The sequence below is a fragment of the Clarias gariepinus genome, chromosome 17 (assembly GCF_024256425.1).
Source record: "Clarias gariepinus isolate MV-2021 ecotype Netherlands chromosome 17, CGAR_prim_01v2, whole genome shotgun sequence".
In the NCBI taxonomy this organism is placed as follows: domain Eukaryota; kingdom Metazoa; phylum Chordata; class Actinopteri; order Siluriformes; family Clariidae; genus Clarias; species Clarias gariepinus.
In genome coordinates this window covers 7,755,304-7,776,154 of record NC_071116.1, presented here as the reverse complement: position 1 = coordinate 7,776,154, position 20,851 = coordinate 7,755,304, and the positions used below count along the sequence as shown (strand labels likewise).

General features: G+C 40.2%; 1 protein-coding gene across 11 annotated transcripts in view; it reads right to left on the bottom strand.

The window, feature by feature from the left end:
- Positions 1-20,851, bottom strand: part of LOC128505501 (calcium/calmodulin-dependent protein kinase type II subunit beta) — an 87,051-nt gene that overhangs the window by 12,467 nt on the left and 53,733 nt on the right. For 4 of the 11 annotated variants that reach the window (XM_053475947.1, XM_053475951.1, XM_053475946.1 and 1 more), the window contains exons 12-15: positions 19,647-19,689; positions 16,420-16,506; positions 10,039-10,076; positions 1,120-1,188 (exon numbers count right to left, since the gene is read on the bottom strand). In XM_053475947.1, the coding sequence (XP_053331922.1) occupies positions 1,120-1,188; positions 10,039-10,076; positions 16,420-16,506; positions 19,647-19,689 (237 nt within the window). The remainder of the gene's footprint in view (positions 1-1,119; positions 1,189-10,038; positions 10,077-16,419; positions 16,507-19,646; positions 19,690-20,851) is intronic. The other 7 variants (XM_053475954.1, XM_053475953.1, XM_053475956.1 and 4 more) reach the window with 3 other exon arrangements.

Here is a 20,851-nt window from a genome sequence, read left to right as displayed (position 1 = left end):
GTATTTCCTGACCACTGCACACCGGAAAAATTCGACAAGAGCTGTAGTTTTGGAGCCTGATTGTCTAGCCATTACAAATTTGGCTCTTGACACTTGAACAAATTGTTAACTTGCTTCCTAATATATCCCACCCACTTCCAGGTGCGACTGTGACAAGATATTGCAACTCTAGCTACTGTGAAAAAGGACACATTCTGATGTCTAGACAAATCTAGGAAAATCCAGGGAAGGAAAACCGGTGAACTGGCGACAGGGTGGTGGGAGGCCAAGGCTCACTGATGTGTGTAAAGACTGGCCTGAGTGATCCAATCCAAAAGAAGATCACACTTAGGAAAAGGTTAATGCTGGTTCCAGTAGAGCTGGGGGTGGTTAGTGGGGGATAAAAGGTGGACCTACTCAATATTACTAGAGTGATCCTAATATTATGGCTGTGTCGAAGATATGTTGGGTGTAAGTAATAACAGAAACTAACATATTTTTTTATACCAGTATGTTACATGCAACTCTTATTCTTTAACAACTTAAAAAGTAATAAATAAAAAAGAAACTGCTGCGGTATACGAAGAATAAAACATTTCAATGTATGTATATGTGATACAAGGAACCTGTTGATTATTTTCCTATTTAAGCACACCTATTGTGTTTTATTTCTTTCATATACAAAATAAATGACCAACCTTTTACAAATCATTACTTGCCAGACTGAAGCACATGAACATCATTCATAGCATTAATATCATTTTTTTTAAATATGCAAAAACACCACAGATCCATAAATCATAAATCTATATTTATTTAAAGATGTGATGATAAGAAGTTAACTACGGCGCATGTCTAAATATCCAACAGCTCTGATCTTGAATCCTGGAGAACATAAACACGAATCTTTCTGCTTCATGCATGCTGGAAACCAAAAAGTGTTCAGATCCAAATTTTAAGGAAATGTTAAATCAAATGAAATGGTCTGAGAAAGAAACATAGGTTACGGTTTAGATTGTAGCGTGCCACTATGTGAGTGACACAAAATATAAAGTAGATATGTGCAGAACAAAAAGAAGATAAACAAAAACAAAACAGAGGGATTTTAAGAGGAACAGAGAGAAATAAGGAGGTAAATACCAGAGCAGGAGAGGGGACGTTCCCTTTGGGACTGGTGACTATGCTGTTTTTCGTGCTGTTTGACTGTGGCTGGGCAGAAAACACAACAGTGTAATTAAAAAGTGGGCTGATGCAAAGAGAGAGAGAGAGAGAGAGAGAGAGAGAGAGAGAGAGATATTCAGTTGATCATAGACTTGGGAAAAGCACATGCGTACAGATTTTTAAATCATATTTGTTTCCTCTATAAAACCTTATACATTATATACAAGCTTTATAATAAAACTCATCAGGCTCACAGTAGGTATGCATCAATACTCATTTTTTTAGACCGAATATATGTACAGTATATGCCCTTTAATACTCATTGATCCTGAAATGCTAATGCACCATTTTATTTAACGTTGTTTTTGTCTTTGGATCTGCGAGGGTGGACAACCTGCGTGTGCGGCGAATTATAAGCGAGCTCGATCATTAAAAAGAGCACAAAGTGCCGTGAACTGCACTTTGACTTGGATGCAAAGTGCAGACGCAGGAGAGTAAAGGGAGTGTATCCCGGTGCTCGCAGAAAGGAACTTCTCACCTTTTTTTTTGTAAACTTTTTTCCCTACTGGATGTATTTATATGAAGACCTTAATACATGCACGGCGATACTGCTCTTCATTCATCACCCTTACGCTCACTTTTAAACATACTGTCTAAATCCTGTATGATCACCACTATCAGGGGCCTTGTATTTAGAACGATGTCAATAGTCCCTTTTACAAAATATCAGATCAATAACAGTAAGTGGAGCAATGCATCCATACTGAGATCATAGTATCCATCATAGATATTTAAAAAATAAATAAAATTGGTGTTATTATTGACTGCATTACATTTAACTGCATTGCATACTACTACTAACTGACTGTTTAATTCTGTTTTATAAGGCTAGAAAGTTCTGTTTATATAAACATTGTTAAGAGAATTTCGTCCCAACAGACCGAGTAAAAGCGTTCAGTTGAACCTTCTATTAAATTATATTGTTAATTCATCCAGACATTTAGACACAAAGACACCCAGAAAGACACAAACTGAAAGAGTCTCTTGAGGGTAGTTTGGGGGTGGACTGTATGTTCTCTAACATCTGCCACAGAGACAGAAATGCACATAAAAGCAAAGGAAACAGTACCAGCTTGACGTCACAGTAAACACTGATACACACTCACAAACACAGCGGTGTACAGCATTCGCTTGAACTCTAACACAATTCATGACACTGAGCTTACTGTATTAAATACACATATACATACAGTAACACATCACTTACCCGTATTACCTACACTTATAATTCAAACTATTACATTTTTGTATCATGGCAAAGTTAATTTCCCTTTTAGGGCTGCTTAAAAATAATACATCATAATATTTTCAGGGACAAAGAACACAGGGCAAAGTAACAATTAATAAATAAATAATTTGCACACGTTCATCTCACTCACTCACTTATTGTCTATACCACTTTATCCTGTATTCATGATAGACTGCCAAGGGTGGGCTTGGGGGCCCGGGGGGGTGGGGGGTGGGGGGTGCTGGAGCCTATCCCAGGAGGCTTAGGGCACAAGGCGGGGTACACCCTGGACAGGTTGCCAATCCAGCACATTATGTGCAATTTGGGAATGCCAATTAGCCTAATCTGCATGTCTTTAAGCTGTGGGAGGAAACCGGAGTACCCGGAGGAAACCCATCAAGCACGGGGAGAACACGCAAACGACAGTGCTAACCACTACACCAATATGGTACAATATGGTGTCAAATTCATATGCAAAAATGATTCCTCATGCTCCCAGAACCACTCTTCCACAATTCGAGTCCTGAAGTATGTCCGTGCTAACAGGGTCATTCCCTACATTCAGGTTGTCAGCTGACCTTACCCTGACGCACCCATCACCCTGGAATAGAGTCAATCTGGACTCATCAGACCATATGACCTTTTTTCCATTACTCCAAACTCCAATCTGTATTCTAAGTCTCACTAACAAGTGGTTTTCTTATAGCCTCACAGCTGTGTAATCTTGAGTCATATGTTGTTTTATTCAGGTAAATGAAAATAGAAAGTATAAAATATAGTGAATAATGCCCATTTTCTATACTCTTACAATGTATGCAATGAAGAAATAACACATACAATCCTTTAACAAAATGTACGTTCTATAGTGTTATTTGCACAAGACTGAAACAAAATAGCTTTTAATTAAACTTTATTGGATTTCTTTAAATCTTTATCATTAAATATGTATGGTCTAGAAAGAATGTTCTATTTGCAGGGATGAAAAACGTATAATATATATAAGTATAAAGCATTTTTAATGTGTTAAAACTTTCATTAAAATTGTATCCAGTCCAAATGCACCAAGTAGAAAAACTGCTATTTTTACATGCACTAAAGAATTAAATAGTAAAAAACAACAATTTTTTTTTTTACATTATGAAAATAAATGAGGCAGGCTATTTAAATGCAAAAACATCATTTATTCGAACTAAGCTTGCTTGTTAAACTTCTATAAAGTTTTATTATTAATTCATTTGAGGTAAAACATTCCGTAAATAACCATTATTTACCAATACAGTCTTATGCAAAAGTTTAGGCACCCCTTGATAAATAACAGATTTTGGTGATTTTTTAATTGAAAAGATGTTAACACTGTTTCTTGGAAATGGATAAAATGCACAATATTTCCAGCAAACATTGACGCATAGTTACTTCTTATGCCATAAAATGAACAAAAATAAAAAATAAAAACATTATTATGGCACTGTGCAAAAGTGTGCCAGTTTCAAGCTTTACAAATACTTTGACTCTTCAAACCTTGTGCACACACTTGCGGACACCATGGGTTCCTCTAAGCAGCTGTGTACGACTCTGAAAATGAAAGTTATTGATGCCCACGATGCAGGAGAAGGCCACAAGAAGATAGCAAAGTGTTGTCAGCTTGAAGTTTCCACAGTGAGAAATGAAATAAAAAACCTGCAGGAAGATTTAACAGACTCAGGCGTGGTGGTGCGCCGTTCCACAAGGCCTTCATGGAAGAGTCAGCAGAAGAAAACCTTACCTGCGTCCCCAACATAAAATCCAACGTCAGAAGTATAAATCAGAACATCAACAGAAGCCTGATGCGTTTTGGAAACAAGTGCTGTCGACTGATGAATTTAAACTCTTCGGACACAATCGGCAAAGGCATGCTTGAAGAAAATAAGGAGCAGCATTTCATGAAAAGAACACCCTGCCAACTATAAAGCATGGGGGTGGATCCATCATGCTTTGGGGTTGTGTTGCAGCCAGTGGCAGGGAAACATTGCACGGATGGAGGGAAGAATGGATTCCACTAAATACCAGCAAATTCTAGAAGCAAACATCACACCATCTGTAAAAAAACTGAGGCTGAAAAGAGGGTGGCTACTACAACAGGACAATGATCCTAAACATACCTCGAAATCCACTATGGAAAACCTCGAGAGACACAAGCTGAAGGTTTTGGAACGGCCATCACAGTCCCCTGATTTAAACATCACTGAAAATGTTTGGGTAGATCTTTAAAGAGCATGCAAGACGACCAAAGAATATTACAAAACTAGAAGCATTTTGCAAGAAAAAATGAGAGAAAATCCCAAGTACAAGAACTGAAAGACTTTTCGCTGGCTATAAAAAGCGTTAGCAAGCTGTGACATCTGCCAGAGGAGGTGTTACTAAGTACTGATTATGTAGGGTGCACAAACTTTTGCCCAGTGCCACAATAATGTTTTTATTTATTTTTCGTTCAATTTATGACATAACTAAGTAACTATGCATCAATGTTTCGTGAAAATATTGTGCATTTTTTTGTCCATTTCCAAGAGAGACCGTGTTAACATCTTTTCAATTAAAAAAAAATCACCAAAATCTGTTATTTATCAAGGGGTGCCTAAACTTTTGCATAAGACTGTAGCTGGAATTTTGCTTGTCGTCTAGCCAAATGTTTTTTATCTTCCTTATGTTCTAGAATTATTTCAGAACAAGATAATCACTATAGAATATTCTTTCCTTAAGCCTAAATCATGTTTGAAGCATGAAGCCAATCTAAACTTGACCAAGTTCAACCGTTTCAAAGTCCATAATTTTATTTACAATTCTAAGGCCATACACTGAGAATGTAGCAGCACAATGGAAAAAAAAAAAGCAAGAAATCCTAAATTGTCAGAATGAAGAAGCATGGTGAGCCAGTTACTAAGCAATGAGTGAGGCGCCGCGGAGGTGTCTATTTCTGTCTCTCAGCTCCCAGGGTTCAGACCACCAGCTATTCCTGGAGCAGGAGCCGCATTTCACACTGTGGTGGCCGCACCCTCTGCTGCCTATCATCACACAGCGGTGCACACGCTCAGAGCTCGCGGGGTGAGCGATGGACTGAGATGGAGCAAGAACGTGTTAGGATTACAGCATGCTGAAGGTGTAATGATGGATGATGGGAGAAGAGGGAGGTGAAGTGGATGAGGGAAGGTTAAAGAAAGCTAACAGGGAGCTTCTCTAAAAAAAGCTTTTCCAGTCCTTTGTGACTCGCCAACATAACAAATCAATGTTTCCCAATGCGGGTCACCAACATTTGTATTTTGCAGTATGATGTAAATAAATCTGGTTATTTAAACAGCAATTAGGAGGGGCGGTCAAGTCAAACCCAGACTTGTGATGAACTGTCTTGTAAATAATGGGGTAAAACTAATTCAAATTGGGCAAAAGTCTATAAGTCTGTGAATGGCGATCCCAGCCAAGGTGGCTTGAAGCCCACAGCAATCCTTTAAAATCTAGAAAAAACATGTTGTCAACCTACTGTATGTCCTAAGCGACGCATCTCTCTTTTCTCTACCGAGAAAACTTTCTACCTTGATGGTATCCAAGCACTGAAAGTGTAACAGGGGATTAGATCGCGAAATAAAGGGAGTTTTTTAGTTTCATAACTGTGCTCTTTTATTCTGCACAATCTAAATTCCTCATTTGACTTGAACGTCTCTTTGTTGTCTTTGTACATTGAACTCACTGAACAAACCCACAATACAAGCTATTAGTCTCTAATTGTTTCTTTTTTAATAGTAACAAAGTATGACGAAGAATAGGCAACATTTATTTGCAGTACATGTCAGAGCAGTGACTGCTCATGGCAGGGTTAATTATTTTAATAGCTTGTGTAGGAGAAGATATTCTTAGACTTGACCAAAGCTTGTTTTTTATTCCCCAAAACACATGCTTCCTTAGAGATACATGAAAACTTGGCAAGTGCACTATGGTGTGTCGCTGAGCAGTGTAACACACACAGAAAAAAGCGCTATCAGCCCTATTCCACATACATGAGCTCACAGACATGATGATTGGCTGGTGTCACTGTGATTGACAAGAAAGAGAGAGAGAGCGAGAGAGAGAGAGAGAGAGAGAGAGTGAGGGAGCATGCCATCCCTCCCTCGCACAGCTGGCTGAGTTATAATCAGGGTTCAGACTTCTGATCTCGTATTAACATGGCGAACGCTTTTCTGTTGCTCAACAAGCCTCCATGAAGATATGTTAGTGATGGTGATCAGCTTATTGCTGAAAATATAAATAAAATTGTACATTTATAGTCAACTTACATAATGCAGAAGGGCATATCCTGAACATGTATTTTTATTTGTCTATGTCTTAAAATAGTGCTGTGTTAGATGCCTCCAGGTATGTTACTATTTAAGATGAAAATGGTCTATTATTTTACTAGAACTTTTTTTTACTATGGTTTCATTCCTAGAAAGAGTATATCAGATGCAGTATTTGATAATGGAGAAGTACAGAGAAGGTAATAAAGAGTTGCATTGTGTCTTTGTAAATTTACAGAAAGCGTACAGTACAGAGGAGCTGTGGTATTGTATGAGAAGGTGGTGGAGTGGGTGGAGTGGCAGAGAAGTATGTTAGAGTGGTGCAGGACATGTTTGAGAGCTGTAAGAAAGTGGAGAGATGTGCTGTAGGTGTGACGGAAGAGTTCAAGGTGGAGGTGGGTCTGCATCAAGGATCGGCTCTAAGCCCCTTTTTGTTTACATTTAGCAGACGCTTTTATCCAAAGCGACTTAATTTTTTTTTTATCTCATTACACATCTGAGCAGTTGAGGGTTAAGGGCCGCGGTCAAGGGCCCAACAGTGGTAACTTGGTGGTTGTGGGGTTTGAACCTGGGATTTTCCGAACTGTAGTCCAATGCCTTAACCACTGAGCTACCCCTGGCCCCACTCATTGTTTGCTCTGGTGATGGACAGGATGACAGATGAGGTTAGACAGGAGTCTCCATGGACTATGATGTTTGCAGATGACATTGTGCTTTGTACCGAGAGCAGGGAACAGGTGGAGGAAAATTTGGAGAGGTGGAGGTTCACTCTGGAAAGCAGAGGAATGAAGGTTAGCCGCAGCAAGACGGAATACATGCGTGTGAATGAGAGGAAGCCAAGTGGACCGGTGAGGCCACAGGGAGCAGAGGTAAAGAAGGTGCAGGACTTTAAGTACTTAGGGTCAACGGTCCAGAGCAACGGAGAGTGTGGAAAGGAGGTGAAGAGGCGGGTACAGGCAGGTTGGAATGGGTGGAGAAAAGTGTCAGGTGTGTTTTATGATAAAAGAGTATCAGTGAGAATGAAAGGAAAGGTGTTCAAGACAGGGGTGAAACCAGTGATGTTCTATGGCTAAGAGACAGTAGCACTGAAGAAAAGACAGGAGCAGAGTTGGAGGTAGCAGAGCTGAAGATGTTAAGGTTCTCTTTGGGAGTGACAAGGATGGATAGGATCAAGAATGAGTTCATCAGAGGGACAACCCACGTTAGATGTTTTGGAGATAAAGTCAGAGAGGCCAGATTGAGGTGGTTTGGACACATTAAAAAAAAAGATTGTGAATATATCGGTGGATGGATGATGAAGTTGGAACTGCCAGGCAGGAGGTCTAGAGGAAGACCAAAGAGGAGATTCATGGATGCAGTAAGAGAGGACATGAAGTTAGTTGGGGTAAGAGAAGAGGAAGCAGAGGATAGAGTAAGATGGAAGCAGATGATTCGCTGTGGCGACACCTGAAAGACAAAGAAGAAGATTTTACTGGAGCTCAGAAAAAGCCTAGAGATATGAGAAGACGAGCTTCGTACAGTTGGTAACCTGTGCCACCCCAGAAAAAATATTTATACTCTCTTAGCTGGATGCCAACATTTTCTTTCCTTTGAACTGGTGCTGTATACTGTATGTATATGGAATAATGTGCTGCCAATGCCTTTAATGTCTTTATAATTATATAGCCAACGAATAAGTGGTGTATGGAGCATGAAGCTGATGTCCGTCCTCTTGCTCCGCCTCTCGCCGCAGCCACCCCTGTTGAAACTGCCTATGCTGGTGGCTCAAGAGCTAGAGAGTGCAAGCAGGAAAAAGAGAAATGAGAATGCAGGGCGAGACAGCACGGTTGGTCTGTAGGCGGAAAGCTCGGCTGAATGAGCTATGGCTATGATCAGGCAGCCAAAGGGGTAAGAGAAAGAGAGAGAGAGTGAAAAAGAGAAGGAGAGTGGTAGAAAGAGCGAGCAAGAGAGAAACAGTGTGAAGATGGATGGGTAGATAGGTGGAGATAAAAAGAGGGAAAGGTAAAGACAGAGGGGGAGTGTGGGCAAAGCTAACCCTGATGTGTGAAGCAGGGTACAGTAAAAAAAAAAATCTGTAAATGTGAGATCTCAGTGGCATCTGAGTGCAGAACATCTCCAGCTATTTAGAGCTCCATGTTACAGAAATAAGCCATGAGAAAGGGCAGGAGGGCCAAAAAATTAACCGGTCACAATTGCTCCCCCCCATAAGCATTTCACCATCAGCATGCCACTAGATTATGTAAGGTATGATTAATGCTCCGAGTGAGGAATGCACGACTGGAGAGGATTATTTTTTCAGATTATTCACCGCTCAATCACTCATGGAGAACAGACAAGAGGTTCGTTTCTAATTCTGTAGCACAGGCTGATGTGAAAGCCTGAATCACTTCAAGTGGGGGGATTATGTGCTATCGGAGCAAATGAAGCTTCGTGCGCTGCCTCATACTGTGTCCACATCTGCTCATATTTTATTCCTTTAAAAAAAAAAAAAGAACACACTAGCCATTTCAAACCATTAGATACACAGATGTCTGCGCACACTCAAAAAAAAAAAACACATTTACATTCTTCATGTAAAATACACCGTAAAAAAACATTTTCAGTTAAAAATATAAAGAATATATTTTTGAGCCTGTAATGTGTTTTTATAATAAACTAAATCATTCCACATAATGATAACATTTAAAGAGGGCATCTGTGGCAAAAAAAAAAAAAAAAAAACTGTGAAAAGATTCAACAATCAAAAGGCCTTAAGAACACAAAATGACATTAGCAGCACCTTTATTAGTACAGTACGTGTGTATGATATGTTTTAGTGTATCACCACAAAACAGGTAAAAAAAATTTTTTTTAATCTGCTAATATCCCTATTAGAGTTATGCAGACAAAAGACACCTAAAGGAATAAAATCAGAATTTAAAGGAGGTTAAAAAACAAGGTCGAATTGAATCATTAACGGTCTGACACCTCATTAACCTGATAAGCGGCACCCGACTAGCCTAAGCGTTTTTCTCGTTAATCAGACGCAGACAGACATCAAGACAAAAGTGGGCCAAAGCAATTAACCAACCAAACAAAAAAAAAATACACACTTCAGACAAAAACATAACCAAAAAACAAGCAGACTAAAACTATTTTGACCTGTCCGACCCCCTGGTGTACAAGTACTGGAGTGTTTTTAGTGAAGAGTAGGCACACTAGCCTGGTAGACTGAAAAGAAAGGCTTAGTGATGAAGAAAATGAACTCAGGAAAAGAAAAAAGAAAAAAAAGGATGTGTACAGTAGTTGCAGTAGTGAAATCGACCTTACCTTGACATCAGCCTTCTTGTTGAGCAGGCTCTTGGCTGCTGCAGACGGAGAGAGAGGGAGGGAAAACATTGGTACGCAGAACAGAGAGTCACAGCATGTATGTAATGCTTTCACGACCAAAATGCTGGGCAATGCCTGGCATCGGAGAGGATTAACCGGCTTTTAAAATGCTATGTGGGGCAAGCGGAGCAAATCAAGGACATACGTATGTAGAGTGATAGAGTTACCACATACCGAAGGCGAAAATCCCCATAACAGGTACATTGTGAGCAGAAAGGGAGTACTGCCTCCCTGAACCAGTGGCATGCACAATGCGGGACGTGCATCGTGGACATGCAGGAATGTGCACACTCACCCGTTCACTTAGACATTCACACAAAAAAAAGGAAGCAGGGACTAGGAGGATCATGTACAGTTGGCTCCATTTAAACCTGGCATTAAAAATCTGTATCTGGATACCTTATCAGGGTTGAAACTATGCATGCAACAGTGCGTGTAACTACGGGACTTGACTGTGATGAGAACGGGATCAGATCAGCAGTCTGTTACACAGTGAGACCGGATCTCAGTTAGTCTAAGTTATTACATTACAAAGTACACTGAATATATGCAGGAGTCATAATGGACCCTTCTGATAGTGAACCATTTATATTCAATATGGTTGCTGTGTATTTGCCTCCAGATTGTACTTTATGTTTATATTTAAACCAGTTTCTTTGATTCCATTGCAGTCCGCAGGTTTTCTCCAACACTTCTAAACAGTATACATTTGGCCCTTGATGTTATTCTGATTATAATATAAAAAATGGTCTTATTAGCAGAGAGTATGGGCTGACTAACTTATTGGCTGAGTAACGATGAGAATAAATGCACCGGCTGACATCGGTCGCTCTTGTAACAAGAAACTAAATCATGCACAGTGGATAATGGACCGCTCAGACACAAAGCTTAAAATGGCTGCAGGTGCGAGAACAGTTTAACACTGATTAATCCAAAGAATCCTTTAAACTTGCCATGTCCATACACATCTATTTCAAGTTCCACCTGTCGCAGCACACTGTCTGATACTGTAATGGTGAAGCTCCTACAGCCTTTGTATCAAACATCTGGATCACTTTGGAGCGCGTTTAGATTGTTAATATTTTTGGACAGACATCCAGCCTCATCCAGCCACAAACGTTTCTCGCTGAGCCTCGCTATCTGAGACAAGAACCAGGCAGGACAAAGGGAGAGGGATGGAAACTAGTAGGAAATTTTGATTGGGTGAAATTTTAATGTCAGTATAGAAAGTGAACCAACACCTCAATGGGCTGGTCACTGGCCCAAAAATACATTGAATTAAAAATGAAATTAGGACTAGATTAAATTAGATCAGCTCCAAGGTCCGTCCAAGGTGCGATGGTCCACCAGGAAAATGCCAGCTATGCCAGATTACCGATCCGCCTTTGTCTAGTGACTGAACACAACAAAATGTGGTTACCTGCATCACACTGACGGGGATTACTATTGACATCACCCTCCATGAAAAGTCAACTCCTGCACCTTTATTATTTGAATTTAGCTCCGTTTATCTGCTCGAATGGCAGCCGAATGACTTCCTGCACATCCACAGATTTGCAAATTGAGTGGAAGAAATGAGATCCGATCACGATGCGGACAAGAATGCTGATAAATTCCGACTCGTTATCCGGATAATTCTATCCAGATACACATGGCACATTAATGCACGGTGTAGATGGGGCTGTACGGTGTAGTCTTGTATATCAAATCTTTATGAAATATATCCCTGGTAGTCAAGGACACCATTATCAAGCATGAATGTAGTTTTATAGTAGTAGTTAAAAAAAAAAAAAACATGACTTAATGGAATGATCTTTCTGAGAATGACTTCTTCATTGTGGAGGGATAAAGAGAAAGTGACCATTGTCCATGTGACAAGTCTCATTTTTTGTTGAGATGGCGAGAGGGCAAAAGAGGTAAAGGAAGAGATCGAGAGAGACAGAGACAGAAAGAGAGAGAGAGACTCCTTACCTTGGCATAGATTTTAGGGGCAGAGAAAGCAAGACAGAAGAAAAGGAGGGATGAAAAAAGGGTAAAAGAATGGATTAAGAGTGAGAGATAATAATCGGTTCGCTCGGAAGACCTTTGGTCGTTGAAAGAGGGCAGGGGGTTCAAATGCACATGGAATAGGGAAAGGATTCTAAACAGTGTGAATGTACATATAAACTAATCCAAATTCTAACTTTAATACACTTAACTACTTAAAGAAATACTTAAACCAAAAATTCTAAAAGAGATAACAAAATGTGATGGCTAAAGGACTTTTTTTTTTTTTCTTGTATTCCCTTTGAAAGTCTTTTCTAATCACATCCCTTCAAGCCCAGATCCTCTTCCCATGCCTTAGTGGTACCTAGAGTTAACAAACTTAATATCTTATCCAGATAGACATCTGACCCACAAATAAACACACAGTGACCATTATTTTACAGACAGAATTCAAGAAAAGCTAGAAAGGAAAGAAAGTCTGTCAGAATTGAGAGCAAAAGAGAGAACACCCAATCTTCCATGCTATAATGGAGCAGTTGAATAGAATACACACAGACACACAGGACACAAGCAGAATACAAAACAGCAATAATATATCCATATGGGAAAAAGTTTAATCAATGGAATCTCAGAACTCATATACAGTCAGGTCTGTTAATATTTGGGCAAAGTTAGTGTTACCACTTAGCTGTCTGCTTAGGAATTGGAATGTAATACTGAATATAACATCAAAGTGCACAAGTTTAGCTGTTGACCTAAAATCCCTGGCCCTAAAAAAAGTCACCATTTCAGAAAAGTCAAACTATTGGCCTGTATCAGGCAACAAGAACAACTAAGGAGATTTCAAATCGCTGGGCTTGGATTAATAACTGTCCAGCAAATTATTCAATCCTGGAAGGATATCACTGAAGAATCAACTTCATTCGTGAAAGAAATGCGTTTGGAATAAATGATGACAGTAGGAATCATAGCTGTGTTTAATAGTGAAAGTAAGAGGTTCTTGTGTATTGTTCTTACACAAGCTATGAGGAAATCATACGAAACCTAGGGAGCAGAAAGATTGGACTTTGAAGCAATGGAAGAAGATCATGTGGTCTGATGAGTCCAGATTAACCCTGTTCCAGAGTGATGGGCATGTCGGGGTAAGAAGGGAAGTGCATGAAGCGATGCACCCATCATCACCCTCTGGAGGCATCTGGGGTTGCTTCAGTTGGTCAGGTCTAGGCTCAGCAATGTTATGTGGCAATAAAATAAAGTCAGCTGATGACTTTAATGTACTGAATGACTTGCCTATCCCAGCTATTGACCTTTTTCTTCCATGCTGTCACAGGTATATTCCAGGACACAATTTGTGAAATATGGTTCTGGGAGCATGAGGAACCAGTTTCACTCACAGACACATTGTGTGCTGTGATCAAATCTAAGATCAAAGGTCATGCCTTTTTTTGCCCAGGCAGTGTGTCGTTACATCTGAATCAGGCAAATGGTCTAGGATTTATCCCACATCTTACATGTGGTCCTCCAATTGTAAAAGAACCAAAAGTAATTGGAAAAAACAAACAAATTAAATTTCATTTAACATTTTCTTTGCAGTTTATGACTTTATCTAAAATCTAACCCAAAGATATCACCAGGCACTTTTACTCGGTTTCAGTTCTTGCTTGTTCTTGGGATTTTCTTACTTTAGCAAATGAAATACATGCTCAGTTGGATTCAGGTCGTGTTGTTGGTCTTTCGGCTACTCCGGGCAAGGGGTCCCCACAGCAGACATTTAAGCTTGGCACAGGTTTGACCCTCCCATTTTATCTGAGCTTGGGACTGGCATCGCATCCAGTGGCTGGGGTTTGAGCAGTGGCTGGGAATCGAACCCGGGCATTTTGCATGGAAGACAAAACACCTACCACTGAGACACCAATGCCAGCTTAGTTGAATTCAGGTCAACTTGTGGAATTGGTCACTGCAAACCATTCCACTTATTAGCCTTTAAAAAAGGCAAGCCGCTTTCGCAGTCCATTTGCACATTTTGGGAACTTGCATGTCCTTGGAATGTGGGAGGAAACCCACCCAGCATTGAAGGAATGAAAGTTAAAAGTCAAACAATTAGGGAATTACACACAACTGGCCAGTTAAGCAACCAACTGTGCAATTAATAAATAATGATAATTGCTTGCTGAATTATTTGTCAAATTTGTTACAGCACAGTGAAATGACTTTGTTGCATATTCCAGGAACAGCAGAAGCCAGGGTCAGAGCGCAGGGTCAGCCAGGTTACAGCGCCCCCTGGAGCACGTACTGTATGGTTAAGGGCCTTGCTCAAGGCCTCAACAGTGGCAACTTGGCGTTGCTGGGGCTTAAACTCCTGACCTCCCAATCAGTAAACGAGTAACCCACAGCATTAATTGATTATGTCCAATTATAGACACCCTCCAATTAAAGCTGATAGTTTGCACTTTTGATTTATACTCATTAATAAATAAAAAAACAACAACTCCAATATACCGTGGTAAACAGCTAAAATAACAATAACATTGACCAGTGCCTAAATATTCATTGCCCCGACTATACAGTACATCTGTCATGAGCAATAATATCATTATTATCCATCCTTAAGCATTTGTAGTTATAGAACCTTCTAGACAGAGGTAGACAATTTAACCTTCAAAAAGTTAAAGAAAACTTAACTGAATCTAAATCACAACTGATCTGAAACCATGTGGCATTATAAAGGCTACCCTCACATTGAACCCCCTCTCCTTAATGCAAAGATTAAAGTCTTCTTGTACATGCAACATGAGCTCAGCCACCTTCTTCTGCACCACAAACGCATGCATGCGGCCCCGTGCAGCATTCAGCAAACCAGGCACAGGAGCACTGGCAGGGAAAAAAGACCTATCAGGAGAGAAGTGACAGCGTGCGAGAGACAGAAAGAGAGAGAGAGAGAGAGAGAGAGAGAGAGAGAGGAGAGAGAAAGTGAGGGGGTGGAGAATGAAGGGTGGAGAGAGAAAGAGAGAGAGAGAGAGAGAGAGAGAGCACAGCTGGACGATGGGCAATCAGATAAAGGACAGTGACAAAGGGGTGATGTGATGAGTGCAAGATGATGGAGCATGCTATCTACTTACAGAACACAATATGGAACAAGAAGATAAGGAAAGAGAGTGACTGTAGTGTGTGGTGAAGAGGAATGTAAGTAGGACAGAGATAGAAGTGGGGGAGTTTGATGAGACACAGACTATGTTTACATGCTGTTTAATACTCCATTAATAATTGATGTAACGCGTAAAACAGAGTGACACAATTGAGGCGAATCATAAGAAACTAAAATAAGAGACTTTGCATTGGCATCTCTGGTCAATAAAGAGAGAATGAAGTAATAGTAGCCAATTTATTTTGCTCTTGCGCCATCCCAACCCTCCAGCCAGCTTTTCCCTAAGTATCACAGGTACCACATGCGCCCACTGGGACACGGAAGCATTTTGGAAATGCTGCTCATGCTGCGTCCCAGGGCGTGGTAACATGCTGCTCGGATCATCTTCAAAGGAAACTTAAAAGTCATATTAAGTAAAAAATGTCAACATAATTTTGGACAAATATATTTATGTGCTGTTAAAGTAAAGTTTTCGACGTAGAAAAATACAATTCCGGTCAAATCCAGATCACCTTATTTTTTTGGTCTGTTTTCTTAAAATGTATCCGGATTTTATCCAAAATTTTGGCATGGATTCTAGGATAGGAAAAAAAGCTTATTTTTACAAATTGTTGGGATGGACATACAACTAATACTGTATATTAAAGTAATACTTTTTGGGTTATGAATTTTGGTGCTGCACAATTAATCACATAAAAATCGACTTTTTTCATGTGCTATTTTTTTAGTCATTTGTCCAATTATTTGGTGTTAGCCTTGATAAATATGTTTTAATACAAAATTATACCTTTAATTGTTCAAATGCGTGTAAAAATAATTGCAACGTGCAGCCCTACTATGAATGCTTCTTCTCGCTTTGGTCCAATCCCTGACAACCCTACGTTACTAAAATCTTGACATGTAAACACCATTATGACCCAACAGCACAAAAACACATGGAAAAACTAACAAACAGGGAAAAGTGAAAAGGCAGAAAGGAAAGAATCAAACGTATACAGTATGAGAAAAATAACCGCACGGCATTCCAACTGCTCAGCCACAGGCTACAGTTCACAGTGCAGGTGTCAATATAAGACAGCTGTAATCAGGACATGCTAAAGGCTCCATGCTGAAGTGTGGCCTGTGAAACAGCAAAAAAAGAGAAAAAAGAGTGAAAGAAAAGAGAAGTTGTCTCCTCCGAGGTAGGCTACCTTGTTCCACCAGGCCGGCGGCAGTGCCGGCTGCCGCGGCTGCAGCCACCGCCGAGACCGCGGCCGGAGCTGTGGTCTGCCGGCCCACTGCCAGAGACACACACCCAACGTAAAACACACCACGCAGAGAGTGTGTGTGAGAGAGGGAATGCAAGAGGAAGGAGAGAAGATCACTGGGTTAACTTGCCGTTTGAACTGCATTAGACAGTCATCAGAAAAACGCAATCATTTAAAGAACACCGCTCCTAGGAGAGATAGCTCTTGCTTAGAAACAGTAACTCCTATCACAGTGAGAAAAGGAATCGTTTTCTTGTCAGGGTTTGGGAAACAGTGTATCAGAGCCAAATGGTGAAGTCATAATATTAAGCATGGATCTCAATCCTATTCGTGTATATAAGATCTACCTCTAGGTAATAAACCAATGTACTGCTTTAGATTATCGCAGAATAAAAAAAATCTAAAGAAGAACATTACTTCGGTTTCCTCCCACAATCCAAAGATATGCAGGTTAGGCTAATTGGCGTTTCCCAAAATTGCCTGTAGTGTGTGAATGAGTGTGTGTGTGCCATGCAATGGATTGGCACCCTGTCCAGGGTGTACCCCACCTCGTGCCCTAACCCTCCTGTGATAGGCTCCAGGTCCGCGCGACCCTGAATACAGGATAAAGCGGTATAGAAGATGAGTGAGTGAGTGAGTGAGACATGAACTCTCATTTCTGAGTGTCATTCAACCTGGGATTGCAACGTAAAGGTGGGCATTTTGTTTTCCTCCAGACCACCGATGAGGCTTAGGCACAATCAGGCGCAGAATCAGATGTTTGGAGACAGGTCGTATATTGTTTTAATTACAGGTCTAGCATGTACGGTTTCATCAAACATTTGAAAATTTTTACAATGGGCATAGAAAAAAGTATTAAAATAATTACATTTTGTTGCTTTTCAGTTTTTGATTTATCCAGCTGAAAAGAGTGCAACATTTAACATCCAAATGAAAGATATAACACCAACATGTCAGAACAAAATGGGAATAAATTGGGTCATTGTCATGTTGGAATGTAACACCCTTCCCATTGAGGACTTCCTGGCAGTGAGAAGCAGATTTTGATGGTATTTTGGCCCAGCCGTTTTCCTTCTATCTTCTACACCACCGTAGCAGGATGTTACCACCTCAATGCTTCACTTAAGGAATGGTGTAATAAAGCCTAAGATACCGTATCTTTTTATCCATATCTTAACTTCGTGTCCTATGAGATCTTCTGACAGTGCCTAGCCTTGATTGTTCGCTTCAGTTTTACTACCAGGGACTAAAATATTCCAGCTTTTTATGCTGCGCTAATCAAAAGGACAACAGCTGATCACAAGTCAAAAGGCTTTCTTTGCCATTGAGAAGATGATTAGCTTCACCGGTCATTTTTAAAAGGGAGTGATCCTGTTCCAAAGCAGTAATTCTGTTTTTTTTGACATGTTGGTGTTATATCTTACACTGTGATGCTCTGAGGAAATACAGTTGGATAAAGCAAAAACTCTGTTTGTGATTTTAATACCCACTGTAAACTGAAAAAAAAGTCTTCTGTCTGTAGAACGAGCTATTGAACACATTCCCTTTAATGCATTTTGATCCCTTGAATAGCCTTATATCTTTATAATCTTGTGCGTTCTAGATGATATAAATGATCTGGCGTTCAAGACAAACAGAACATAGTTATTAGAGTAAAACGTACCTTTATTTCTTTATATGATCCCCTGCTACACTAATGCACTTATTCCAGCATTTCACTAGTGCTTGGATACCATCAAAGTTTCCTCAATATGCCGAAGCCAGAATCAGACTCCCTGCTTCATGTCACGAAATGCTGGCCTCCTAGGAACCACTTTTAATGGCACTGGGGGAAAAAAAACGGATCACCAAGGAGTTCTGTTTTTTTGCAGAATAATGCACGACCTCAAACTGCCCGCCGCACCACTCACACATTACAGGAACTCAGCTCGGAGTTATTGCCACATCCCCCATACAGTCCTGACCTCACTTCAAGCCAGTTCCACAGGGTATTAAAGGAGTTCCTGAGCGTCCAGCGTTTCAGACGAGACTCAGGGCATGGTTCCGGCATCCTGAGAAATCTTTCAGCCTTGATGGATCCAAGTGCTAATAAAATGCTGTGATAAGTGCATTAGTATAGCAGGAGATTATATAAGAAATATAGGCGCTTTTTACTCTCATAACTGTGTTCTGTTACGCTGCGCAATCAATCAGTCACGGTTTGACTTCAACACCCCTTTTAACAATTTTACGAAATGTTATTAACAGCTAAATCATTATGATGTAGCTCCTTATATGCTGCACTGCGTACTCATTTCTTAAAGGCCATTTAATTTATTAAGTCATACAGCAGCACAATTAACCTCAATTCTTAATGATGTATTCACTGTATTATATCTGCACCTCTATATAGTCCCTTCTTTCTTGTAAACAAAATACTCTAAATGTTGTTTAGAATGAAAAGCATTTTTGAAATGCTGAGTTTCCCCTTATAAAGTGTGTATGTGTATATGAGTACATGTACCGTACATGCATGTATGCATATGTGTGCGTGTGAGTGAGTGATGCTCGGACACTCCTCCACCTCCTCTCCCGCTGACACACCCCGCAGGATGAGGTAATTACAGTAATGAGAGCACAGAATTCGAGGGATAGGAAGGCGAGAGAGAGAGAGAGAGAGAGAGAGAGAGAGAGAGAGCTCATCCAAAAGCTTCCTAAGAACAAACACTGTCGCTGCCACCCACCAACCTGCTGTTTCGAGTGTGAGTGTTTGAAATGTGCGATTGTGCATGTGTGTGTGTGTGTTGCAGTAGTGTGTGAGAGAGCAGATGCTTCATTAGAGCAGACATAAATCACATGTTATTATAAACGCCAGTTACCGAACACATTCTGGTACAGAGGCACACGCCCAAAAACCCTCCTTTCCTACACAACCGCTTTCCTAGACCCCGTGTAGGAGCCTTCTAAACATGTTGCATGCAAGTCCAAGAACAAGAATCAACAGAAAAGCTTTTTTTGGTCAGCTGCTTTGACTTTAGGCCTATTTTAAAGCATGTCAATCAAGCAAGTACGTCACATCACATGTCAGGAATCGGCTCATTGTATGTTTTCTCGTGTGCTCTTCTTTGTTCGGGCTTCTTATGGATTAAGGAAAATATGAGTTAATGCTTCAGGACTTTAGGTTTACTTACCGGAGAAGTTGCGTGAAACCAGCATGGTGGTGAGAATGGCTCCCTGTGAGAAACAGTGCACAGGGCAATAAGTTACAGTGCCGGGAAATCACAATGCAAACATCAAACTTCTCCGGTCAGCACTTTTCTACTGACGCAGTACTGGTGCCTAATGAGAAATTATTTTTTTTTTCCACTAAAAAAAAAAGCTCGGTTTCAGGCTTGAAGACGGTATCGTTTTGTCACAGTAAAAATGAGCTGCTGAAGCTGTTATCTTATATCCAATTGGAACTTTTGATATGGGCACGTGAAGTGATATTACACTCTCGGTCTAGGTGGTGATACTCATGAGAACACTGTTGCTAAGCAACTGGGAAATTTTGTTGAAAAGATTCTAAGAAATGACTCCAAATGATTAAAAAGGTAGCTGAACATCCGTTATACACTGTAAGTCGAACTTCTTATAGTCAAACTTAATAATAATAATAATAATAATAATAATAATAAAATAAATTCTTAATACGGCATCCAAGTGCTTAGTACTGATGGCTTGCGCTTCCAGGGCTGGGGGTTTGAGTCCTAACTCCTGTGTGTGGAGTTATATATAGCGGTACTATATAGCCCAAACGTAAGGACAATAAAACATGGAGGTGGTGGACAGTCCTGTGCATTTAAGAATCTTTTAATATTTCCATTTATTCTGCTTTAGAATACCAGCTAACTGCCGGTTTTGGATTTCAATCGTAAACAACGTTAAATGAAACTAGTACACAATGTAGGGTGAAAGTTTGAATCCCTTGTTCCATGCACCAAGTAGTGCCCTTGATCATACCCTGGGTTCATTTGGTGCATAGCTTGTGCACGTTCTTTAGGAATTGACCTGATATGCCTGCAATATGCAATATGCATGTAAACAGTACGAGCAGTGTAGTCACCAGGCATGTCAAAAATGGCAGAAAGTTTTAACGAGGAGTGGCGCAACCCGGTCCGCAATTGCAACAACTTATATGACGTGTCCTTACCGCTGCACAGTGACAAACATCTATATGAACACATTTGGTGGGAGATTAGTACTGTACTATCTTAAATGGCACCATGCAAACTAAGCTCCTTGCAACATTTGTTTACTTTGTTTGTTACTCCGTCTGATTGATTTTCCTAAATGTACTGTTTATTTATATAGTATTATTTTCATGGCTGCCATTAAAATTGGCGATGAATATCAT